This window comes from Marmota monax, unplaced genomic scaffold, assembly GCF_021218885.2.
Source record: "Marmota monax isolate L192 unplaced genomic scaffold, Marmota_monax_Labrador192_F-V1.1 WCK01_AAM20220418_F8-fsc00234, whole genome shotgun sequence".
In the NCBI taxonomy this organism is placed as follows: Eukaryota; Metazoa; Chordata; class Mammalia; order Rodentia; family Sciuridae; genus Marmota; species Marmota monax.
In genome coordinates, this window is record NW_026692493.1 from 1258088 (window position 1) to 1269732 (window position 11645).

The window sequence follows — 11645 nt, forward strand, 5'->3', positions numbered from 1 at the left end:
CCAATTTAAATTAAACCATTTAAATCACGTGAATAAAAAAAAATATTTGGATCCATTTTTTCATGAGCGCTCATCATATATGATGTATGGACAAACGTACATTCAAACATACAACACAAAACACAAGTGTGCACACATAATATAATACACACAACACATAACATAATAGTAAAGGCCTTATAACTTTTTACAGGTGAAATCTCCATTGCAATGTTTAAAAATTCTATAGTCAAAAAATAGAACTGATCAGCAAAACATTAACCTAGGTCTGTATGAGCTCAAAAAACAAAATAGAACTTCATGATGTGGGAAAGGGCAATAATAAAATAGATATTGAAAAAAGCATCCTGGTTCTGTTGCAGATGTAAGAATAGCCAAACTGGAGTTTTGGATATCAGTTGTTATGGATTTGAGCCAAATCATCTTCTTTTTGGTCTGAAGAAATCGCGTTAGTTAATCTCTCTGGAATCCAAATCGGCTGCTGTTCTCCCTGTGGAAACACATAAACAGACCCCAGACTCCAGACAATCACTGGGTGAGGACCTTGGTTAATCTCTCTGGAATCCAAATCGGCTGCTGTTCTCCCTGTGGAAACACATAAACAGACCCCCGACTCCAGACAATCACTGGGTCAGGACCTTAGTTAATCTCTCTGGAATCCAAATCCTCACCACATCCTCACCAACATAAATTGTTTCTTGTATTCTTAATTGTTGCCATTGTGACTGGAGTGAGATGGAATCTCACTAGTTTAATTTGCATTTCTCTAATTGCTAGAGATGTTAAACATTTTTATATCTTTTTTTGACCATTTATATTTCTTCTTCTGTGAAGTGTCTGTTTAGTTCCTTTGCTCATTTATTGATTGGGTCATTTGGGAGATTTTGGGTGTTAAGTTTTTTTGAGTTCTTTATACATCCTGGAGATCAATGCTCTATCAGAGGTGCAGGTGGTAAAGATCTTCTCCCATTCTGTAGGCTCTCTCTTCACGTTCTTGATTGTTTTCTATACAGTGAGGAAGTGTTATTTTGATACCATCCCATTTACTGATTCCTGATTTTACTTCTTGTACTTTAGAAGTCTTATTGAGGAATGCAATTCCTATTAAAATCCCAATGACATTCTTCATAGAAATAGAAAAAGCAATTATGAAATCCATTTGGAAAAATAAGAGGCCCAGAATAGCCAAAGCGCTCCTTAGTGTGAAAGGTGATACAGGAGGCCTCACAATACCAGACTTAAATCACACTACAGAGCTCCAGGAACCAAAATGGCATGGTCTTGGCACCAAACAGACGTGAAGACCCACGGTACAGAACAGAGGACCCAGTGACAAACACACATGAATACAGTTATCCCATACCCGACAAAGGTGCCCTAAACATACAGTGGAGACAGAGAGCCTCTTCCCCAATGGTGCGGGAAAACTGGGAATCCATATGGAGTAGATTAAATGGAACCCCTATCCCTCACCACATACAGAACTCAAAAGTAGACCAAGGACCCAGGCATTAGACCAGAAAAAGCAGGCCGGCCCCGCCTCAGGTCGGCGGAGGAGGTGAGTCCTCGACAAGCTCCTGACATGCATGGCCATCCTTAGGCGTGGACGTGGTGTCCAGTGCCCACGGCCTGCACGGACAGCTGCCCATGCAGCCTCCTCCCCATGAGGGCTTCCCAGCTACCTCCCCTTGGGAGCCCCCTGAGAGAGATTTTCTCTGTCCCCAAACTACGGCTGCAGAGACTCAGCACACGTCATCGGCTCAGCAGGTCCTGCCTGTGGAGACCTCCCCTGCACTTCTGGAAACCAGGCTGCAGAATCGCCAGAGACAGCCACAGACGGAAGACGTCGACTTTTATGTAATTGAACATTGGAAAATAATAGTCGTATCTAGTTGTAGGGACATTGTCATGCTATGATCATGTGACGAGGTGGGACGTTGAATCCAGCTAACTGGCAGGTCACACCTCCCTCCTGATTGGAACTGCCTGCCCTTTCCCTCTGCCCTCACGCCCTGGCAGCCACCTACTGCCGCATGCTTCTGTGAGCTCCACTCTTCAGAGATTGGGCAGGATTTGCCTCTCTCTACCTGACTCAGCATCATGCCCCCCAGGTCCAGCCACTTGTGGCAAATGACAGGACTTCATCGTTTTTCTGGCTGCCTAGTATTCCATTGTATGTGCGGACCACGTTCACCCCTTTATCTGTTGATGGACATGGGCTGATTCCACACCTTGTCTCCTGTGAAGAGTGTGCCGAGGACCTGGGTGCGAGTCTCCTCAGCCTGCTGACTCCAGGTCCTTTACATGCACAGGGGTGGGTCACTGTGTGCACACACAGGACTCTTACTGCCTACACCAGGCTTTCAAGAGGCAGTGAGCCTGCTGGATTGCTTGGTAATCTTCTGCCCCAAAACCCTGACTTCTTGCATTTCCAAAGTACCGACACACGTCTCCCCGTCTGTCCAGACAGTGCTCAGGAGGAAAGGCTGGGGAAAGCCCTCCCTGAGGGGGCCTGGCTTGGCCAGCAGCACACGTCGTCCATGTGGGGGGGGCAGCAGAGCGCTGCAGGAGCCCACCAGCTCCGTGGAGGTGCAGAAACACCAAGTTAACTAGAATAAGAAGGTCCCTCTGAAACAACGGTTCCATTTCCAATGTCCAGGGGGTCTAATGGACCCAGGTGAACGCGCGACCCTGGGCTTTCGCCCTTCGTGACCCTCGGGGAACTGCTCTCGGAGTGGAGGGGGCCTGCGATGCCCCCACACAGCCCATTCCCTGTCTACCACCCGGGATCCCATCCCAGGCTTGAGAGGCGGATCGAGTGTCCAGCAGGGCCGCACGGGGCAGGGTCCTGCCTGTCCTCGTTCCCAGTCCTGTCCTCCAGGAGCAACCGCGCATCTCACCAGGACGGAGCATCCCGATCTGAACCACTCCCTCCTTCAGGTTCAGAGGAGCCATCGATTCCTCCAAAGGGACCTAAAGACAAGAGCAGAGCTTCTTATGTCAAGCTGAGCCTCTGTGGGTGAGTCCTGGCAGTGCCCGAGGCAGGAGCTCCAAGGGCCAAGCAGCAGGCGGGGTGGGGAGCCGGGGGGCCTGGCCCCAGGTCCACCCACCCACCCACCTCCTGTCCGTCCCGTGTCACTGATGACCCTACCACACACCCAGGACCCTGGGAGACTGCACCCGTCACACCCAGAGTGGGGTGGCACCCACATCAGACCTCGGAGAGCTCAGAGCTGCCTGGCGTCTCTGGGGACTGCAGAGGGGCATCACAGGCCACCCACCTGCCTCAGGTGAGTGCCGTCCCCCAGTGGGAGAGCCACAGCCTGGCTCCAGTTGGGGGAGGACCCGGGGGGGCAGACCCCCAGTCCACCCTGCAGTGTCACAGGGCCCGGTGCTCCTCTGCCCAGCTCAGGTCTTAGTGGGCATGTCTGTTGCTCCTGACCACAGGCTCCAGGAGGGCAGGTCAGCCTCCTCCTGGTTGGTCGGTATTCTCCCTGGCCATGGAGCCCCCTCAGCATCTGCTGGACAGAGGAGGGCCCCACAGGCCCCTGAGGCTCAGGCTCAGGGTGGCAGGAGAGGTCTACACTGCAGGCAGCCCGCCCGGGGAGGCCACTAGGCAGGAGCACTGGTGTCCCATCTGCCCCAGCAGGGGTCCCTGAACTATCCACGGGGGCCGAGGTGGCTATCTCTGAGACACGCTGGACACCCACGGCGGATCCTGCCAGCCTGACCTCTGGGCCCTACAGCCAGATCACCCGAGGCTTCAGCAGGGACACCAGGGCCAGCCTTAGGAGCTGGCCTTGCTGTCAGGGAGCCTGTAAGGTGTGGCCCTGCCCCCCACTGTCCCTCAGGGACACTCCCAAATACAGATGGACAGTGAGGGCAGTGGGTACTACTGGGGGCCACCCACAGCCAAAGGACTGATTGGGCATTAGTCAGAGGGGGGCATTCACCACTTCCTCTCTGCAGCCCGGGGCTGGGAGCCTTATTACCTCCGTGGGAAAACGTACGTCCACCCACATCTGTCCATGGAGCAGGGTCCCCCAGGGGGTGCCGAGGTGTGGCTCAGGCGCCTGCTTGCCCCATGGGCCAGACGCTGGAAAGGCAGGTGAGCTCATCAGCCACACCCTGGTATGACCCGTTCAGCCCTGGGCTGCACAGCCCGGAGGCCCTGAACTTACCACGTGGGCCGGGGGATCCTGAACTAACCACGTGGGCCAGGGGTCCTGAACTAACCATGTGGGCCAGGGGTCCTGAACTAACATGTGGGCCGGGGGTCCTGAACTAACCATGTGGGCCAGGGGTCCTGAACTTACCACATGGGCAGGGGGTCCCTGAACTAAATCATGGGCTGGGGGCCCTGAATTATCCATGTGGGCAGAGGGACTCTGAACTAAGCATGTGGGCCAGGGGGCCCCTGAACTAAGCATTTGGGCTCGGGGACCTGAACTAACCACATGGGCCATGGGGGGGGGGGGGGGCTGAACTAACCACATGGGCTGGGGCCCCTGAACTAACCACATGGGCTGGGGGGGGGGCCTGAACTAACTATGTGGGCCAGGGGGTCCTGAATTATCCATGTGGGCAGGGGTCCCTGAACTAACACGTGGGCTGGGGGTGCCTCTGAACTAACCACATGGGCCAGGGGCCCTCAACTAACCACAGGCCAGGGGGCTCCTGCTGAGCCCACAGAGACTCCCCTTCGGGTGACTTTATCTCTCAGCCAGTGTGTGTCCCTGTCACCTGGCAGGGCACCTGGCGGGGCATCCACCTTTGGCCCTGAAACCTCCCTCCCCACATGGACTGGCCTCCCTCCAGGCTGAGCCTGGGCCTGGCGCTCGGGCTCAGGACCCCGAGGAGGGGCAGGCAGTCCACCAGGGTTGGGGGAGCCCGGCGGGGTCCCTCCAAGGCCTGTACCTGGCCTGTCACAGATGGCCTGAGCAGGCCCCGAGGTCCAGCATCCTGGCTGCCGGGAACCAGTGAGGACCTGGACTAGCAGGGACACTTGAGAGGTCCACCCCACACCAGGGGCAAGGAGCAGAGGGCAGGCTCCACTGGACAGGGCCCAAGGTGACAGCGCCCAGGCATGTTGGCTCCAAGACTCCATCCCACGACCCAGAGGGCGGGGGCCTCCCCTCCACCTGCTGCCCCTGGATTTGGAGCTGGGCTGCTGGGGAAGACGGGGCTGGGCATCCTGTGCCCACGGCTGGCGTCTGCTGTCCCCTTGCTCCCCGACACAGCTGGTCATTCATAGGAGGTCGTGGCTGTGCCAGGTGCCTCTAAGTCATGGGTCTGAACGTGGAGATGCCAAGGACCAGGCAGAGACCAGCCACTAAAAAAAGTGCCGCAGGGCTGCAGTCGGCCCAAGGAGGAGTCCTGGAGAGGAGGCCGTCAGCAGCCTCAGAGTGGAGGCCGCAGCCCCTGGACCACACCGTGCAGTCTGGGAATGGGTGGTCTCCCCCGCAGCCAGCTGGGGTCAGGGAAAGGGCAGGGCAAGCTAAGGCCCGTGTGAGGTGGCCTGAATGTGGGAGCAGAAGGGATCACAGTGCCCTGAGGCCAGCCGAGTGCCCTTGCTGGGCAGCTGAGCACCAGGGCGGGAGGTGGATGCTGAATCCAGTTCCTGAGGCTGGCCTCGGGCTCAGGCAGGAGGGTCCTGGGGGACGGTGGGGCTGGCCTTGAGCTTCTGACCAGGGCCAGGCCCAGACCACAGCAGCCAGAGGAGCAGGACGCCATGGCGAGGCCCCATGATGGGCAGGTGGGCACATCCTCCAGCTGGGCCCGCCCACATGGTGGGACACTGCCAGACACCTGGACATACTCCCTTGCCCCACAGACTGTCCCAGCCCCACCCAGGGCAGAAGCATCGGGTCTCCTCTGCTGGGCTCTGCTGGCATCGCCTGACCTTACTGGTCACCTCCAACCTCTGGCCCTTGCCATCATCATCTGCTCCTGGGCTGTGCACTTAGGGGCCCCCAAGCAGGTGTGCCCACCAAAGGGCACCCCGCCAAGGCTGCCCCCCACACCTGCACTCTGCCCAGTAGTCTCTGGTCTCGTTTTTCTCTTTCTTGCAGGGTTCCCTGACCACAAGGAGAGACCTGGAGTTCCGCCTGGCCACTCACTGACCACGGACTTTCCCTTATCTCAGGGACTGGCCAGTTCCAAAGAGAACCAGCCCCTGGGCTTGGATGCCAGACACACTTGCTGGCGGACTCTACCTCGAGCTGTTGGCTGAAATTGGGGCCAGTGGCCACAGCCTGCTGCAGGCCGCTCCTGCAGAGGCCTCTGAGAGGGCAGCTCGGGCAGCACTGTCCTGGGCACTCACTGGTCACTGCCTGGCCATCCTTCCTTCCGGGAATGGCAGCCATGTTCCAGGGTGCTGTCCATCAGGGCTGGTCTCCCAGCCAGGTGAGTCCCTCATCTGCTGGTGCCTGGGCCTCTGGCTGATTGCTCTGTAGCCGGGTTTCCCCGTGAGTCGGAGACGGTTTGATTGCCAGGGATGCGGTGTTTTCCTGCTGTTTCCAACACCCCGGCCTTCCCACCTGCCTGTACCCCACACCCGGCACCCCACACTCTGCACCCAGCACCCTGCGTCCCGCACCCAGCAACCAGCACCCCACACCCTGAACCCCACACCTGGTACCCTGCACCCAGCACCCCACACCCACACCCCGCACCTGGCACCCCACATCCGGCACCCCACACTATGTATCCATCACCCTGCAACCAGCACCCCACACCCTGAACCCCCCACCTGGCACCCTGCACCTGGCACCCCGCATTCTGCTCCCAGCAACCCGTACCAGGCACCCTGCACCCAGTGCCCCACACCCTGTACCCCACACTCTGCACCCGGCACCCTGCATCCTGCACCCAGTGCCCTGCACCCCACACTCTGCACCCAGCACCCCGCATCCTGCACCCAGCAACCAGCACCCCACACCCAGCACCCCACATCCTGAACCCCGCACCTGGCACCCTGCACCCGGCACCCCGCACCAGGCACCCTGTACCCGGTGCCCCACACCCCGCACCCAGTATCCCACACCCGGCACCTGGCACGTTACACCTGGCACCCCGCACCCAGCACCCCACACCCCGTACCCCGCACCCCACCCAGGCCTAGCGCTTCCTGCAGTCTCCAGGAATGGCCCAGCCTGGCAGGCTGCCCCACAGCCTCCCTGCTCACCCACTTCTGGTCAGACCCAGCCCCAAGGGCCCCCTCAAGCCCTCCACAGCCAAAGTTACCTGGCCCTCCCTGGCCCACTGTGGTGACTCCCGCTGCCCCCTGGCTGAGCCAGAGACCTGGGCCTGGGCCTGGGCCTGGAGCCGGGGGACAATGACTGAGTAGGGCAGACCAGTGGGGTGGTGGCCCTGGGACCTGTGGGCAGTGTGGGCCAGTGTTCAGTGGAGCTTGAGTCTCTGTCTCCCCCTCCCATCATCCATCTCAGCTGCCCGAGGTCCCAGTCATCTTGGGGACCTCACCATGGACAGTCACTGCACCCACACCCCGTCTGTGCACCATGGTCCAGCTGCCCTCCGACCTCAGGAGACTCCACCCCTCCCACCACCCCCAGCCCCGGTGACATCTGCGCCCACACACCAGGCCCACCCTTGGTTGTCAGAGCTCCACCCTGACCGTCCCCACTCCTGCCTGCGGACAGCTCGGCCCCAGGATCGCCGCACGTGGAGGCCTGGGTGCTGCCCCTCGGCCGGGTGCTGCTGCCCAGCCCCACCCACCTGGGGCTCCTCGTACTCAGACCTTCCTCAGGCTCCCACCCCTGTCCCAGGCCCCTCCCCAGCTGGGGTGCCCTGTGCCCAGGGGACTGGACAGGGCTGGGGGGGACTGCAGTGTCCTAGAGACATGCCCAGAGTCAGAGGGAGCCACCGGGTCACTGTTCTCCATTCTTCCACCTCCACAGGTGTGTGAAGCCCCTGCAGGACCCAAGAGAGGGACAGGAAGGAACAGCAGTGGGCATTCGCGTGGGCAGTGGCTGCACAGACCCCCACCACCAGGGCTGAAAGGCAAGGTCTCCCCGCAGGGGCAACAGCCCACATTCCAGGTCACCTTCGTCCCCAGGGCTCCTCAGGACCCCTGGACCCCTGGCATCGGCACACAGGGTCTCCAGGCCCCGTGCCAGGGGGATGCCAGCTGCAGAGCTCTGGGCCTGCCCGGTGGCCATCCTAGTGGAGGTCTGCCCTGGGAAGCCACCAGGCCCTGGGCACCTTGGAGAGGGGGAGAAAGGGCGGCTTCTGACCACTGGGTGGGGTCAGAGAGAAAAGGAGTCCAGGGCCAAAAACGCGGGAGCCAGCCAGAGCAGCCGGAGGGACGGAGCTGCCGCCACAGGGGACAGGCCTGCAGGGAAAGCCAGGGCAGTGTGCGCCAGGCGGGGGCTGGGATACTCACCTGGGGGGAGTCGGGCTTGAGTCTCCTGCCTCCACCACTCAGGCAGGAGCCCAGGGCGAGCTCGGCAGGTGCCCCAGGCGCTTTCAGAGCAGCTGGCCGCCCACCGCAGGGTGCTCAGGCAAGGTCCTCGGGAGAAGCTGGAAGAGCTGGACAGGGGCCGCCCTGGGCAGAGAAGTCTGGAGCCCCAGCACAGGCGGCAGGAGACCCTCAAGCTCATGCAAACGGCAGAGGGCCAGTGAGGAAGAGCAGGGGGCCTCGGAGGCCAGTCCTACCTTTGTGGCTGGAGAGCCCAGAAGGCCCAGGTGTAGGCGCACAGGAAGCCACCGAGGCTGTCAGAGCCAGGCTCAGGCCAGTCATGTGGTCAGTGGACCAGAGCCAGAGCGCAAGGCTGTCCCTCGTGGGTCCCTCAGAGCACCCTCAGATGGACGGAAAGCGGAAGGAGCACGCACACCGAGCTCCAGAAGACCCCAGACGCCCTCCCTGGACAGCGAGAGGCCATCTGTGCAGTCACAAGGGCAGAAACCACAGAGACAGCGCCGTCCTGTGGGCGCTTTGGCCAGGGTTCTCAGAGACTCAGACCAGCAGACAGACTGACAGCGAGGAACTGCTCAGGCAGCCCCCCGGACACAAGTCCCCAGGCCCACGGGAGCCAGGGGGCACTCGAGACTGACGGCAAGGAGGCCCATGTCCAAGTTCCAATTTGTCCCTGGAAGCTGACCACATCCAAAACACCCAGGACCAGGCTTGACCAGAGCCCTGACACCTTGCGGCTCAGTCAGGCTGGCACATAAGAGAACTGGCACAGTGGACACTAACATTCAAAATGTCTCCCAAAAAGACACCCAGAACCTTTCAGGGCATGTGCTGACCTCTGGAGTCCCACAAAGAGAATCTCCACAAGGACAGCCAAGGGGCCCCTGTCTCTCTGGGCACTGTCCACCTTGGCCTGCCAGGCGTCCTGCTCTCTGGCCCCCACTCCTTCCTGTCAGGCCTGACGGGGGCTCAGCCATGCTAACCTTTGCGGCCTCCTGGCCCAGCGCTGGCACAGAGGGCCCTCAGATGGACAGCACCATTGGCAAAGCCAGGAGCAGCTGCTTGGGTGGGGGGCACAGGTGCCCCCTGGTACCTGGATCCTGCCGTGCTGGACCTGGAGAGTAACCCAGGGGGTGGCAGACGGCAGCCCACCCGAGAGCCTGCATCCCCAGCTCCACCTGCCTGCTGGGTGACTCCAAGAAAGTCCCCACACCTCCCCGCCCACCTGAAAAGTGGATGCCTGGACCCCCACCCCACAGAGTCATCAAAGGTCAGCAGGTGGGTTCCACTGCCATTGTCCCAGGACAGCAGGGTCACGGGCACAAGTGAATGGGGTCGCCTGCCATCAGCCACCCCAAACACTTGCTGGAGGATCCCTCCAACCACAGCACTGCACAGACAAGGTCCTGAGGAGCAGCAGGGGTCACTGGTAATGAGGGGCCCAAGAATGCCCCTGGCCTGATCCCCAAGACACAGGACCAGCTCCCCAGGCTGCAGCGTGTGGCCCAGGAGAGCCACCTGGCAGCACTTTGCCTGTGATTGTCATCGGAACTCCCAAACTGACAAGGGGAGAATGGGTGGAGGATGGATGGATGGACGAGTGGATGGTTGGAAGGGTGGGTGGATGGGTGGATGGGTGGATGGATGGGTGGGTGGGTAGATGGATGGGTGGGTGGATGGATGGATGGATGGGTGGATGGATGGGTGGATGGATGGGTGGATGGATGGATGGATGGATGGATGGGTAGATGGATGGGTGGGTGGATGGGTAGATGGATGGGTGGGTGGATGGATGGATGGATGGGTGGATGATGGATGGATGGGTGGATGGATGGATGGATGGATGGATGGGTAGATGGATGGGTGGGTGGATGGATGGATGGATGGGTGGATGGATGGATGGATGGATGGGTGGATGGGTAGATGGATGGGTGGGTGGATGGATGGATGGATGGGTGGATGGATGGATGGATGGATGGGTGGATGGATGGATGGATGGATGGATGGGTAGATGGATGGGTGGGTGGATGGATGGATGGATGGGTGGATGGATGGATGGATGGATGGGTGGATGGGTAGATGGATGGGTGGGTGGATGGATGGATGGATGGGTGGATGGATGGGTGGGTGGATGGATGGATGGGTGGATGGGTAGATGGGTGGGTGGGTGGATGGATGGATGGATGGGTGGATGGGTGGGTGGGTGGATGGATGGATGGGTGGGTGGGTAGATGGATGGGTGGGTGGATGGATGGATGGATGGATGGATGGGTGGATGGATGGATGGATGGGTGGATGGATGGGTAGATGGTGGATGAATGGGTAGATGGGTGGATGGATGGGTGGGTGGGTAGATGGATGAGTGGATGGATGAGTGGATGAGTGGATAGGTGGATGGATTGGTGGATGGGTGGATGGGTGGATGGATGGGTGGGTGAATAGGTGGATGGGTGGATGGGTGAATGGGTGGATGTGTGGGTGGGTAGATGGATGGGTGGATGGATGGATGGATGGGTGGATAGGTGGATGGATGGGTGGATAGGTGGATGGATGGGTGGATGGGTGGATAGGTGGATGGATGGGTGGGTGGGTAGATGGATGAGTGGATGGATGGGTGGATGGGTGGGTGAATGGGTGGATGGGTGGATGGGTGAATGGGTGGATAGGTGGGTGGGTGGATGGATGGGTGGATGGGTGGATGGATGGGTGGATGGGTGGATAGATGGGTAGATGGATGGGTGGATGGATGGGTGGGTGGATGGGTGGATGGGTGGATGGATGGGTGGATGGATGGGTGGATGGTGGATGAATGGGTGGATGGGTGGATGGATGGGTGGATGGGTGGGTGGATGGATGGATGGATGGGTGGGTGGGTAGATGGATGGGTGGATGGATGAGTGGATGGATGAGTGGATGAGTGGATAGGTGGATGGATTGGTGGATGGGTGAATGGGTGGATGGATGGGTGGATGAGTGGATGGGTGGGTGGATGGATGGATGGATGGGTGGATGGGTGGATGAGTGATGGGTGGATGGGTGGATGAATGGGTAGATGGGTGGATGGATGGATGGATGGGTGGATGGATGGACAAGTAGACGGTTGGAAGGGTGAGTAGGTGGGTGGGTGGGTGGGTGGAAGGATGGGTAGATGGGTAGATAACCAATGGATGTTTGGTGTGTGGATGGTGGATGCATAGCTATTGAATGG

General features: G+C 59.5%; 1 protein-coding gene across 1 annotated transcript; it reads left to right on the forward strand.

The window, feature by feature from the left end:
* Positions 1–1629: 1629 nt before the first annotated feature.
* Positions 1630–10034, forward strand: LOC124092135 (collagen alpha-1(I) chain-like). Its single transcript, XM_046443488.2, has 4 exons — positions 1630–3019; positions 3163–3290; positions 6072–6405; positions 7920–10034. The coding sequence occupies exons 3-4, from the start codon at positions 6355–6357 to the stop codon at positions 9072–9074; spliced, it is 1206 nt and encodes a 401-aa protein (XP_046299444.1). The 5' UTR covers positions 1630–3019; positions 3163–3290; positions 6072–6354; the 3' UTR covers positions 9075–10034.
* The last annotated feature ends 1611 nt before the right edge of the window (positions 10035–11645 follow it).

Excerpts from the sequence above, each read along its gene's own strand:
- LOC124092135 (XM_046443488.2), top strand. The coding sequence starts at position 6,355 with ATGGCAGCCATGTTCCAGGGTGCTGTCCATCAGGGCTGGTCTCCCAGC. Across the intron at positions 6,406-7,919 it reads AGGGCTGGTCTCCCAGCCAG|GTGTGTGAAGCCCCTGCAGG; the intron begins GTGAGTCCCTCA and ends CCACCTCCACAG.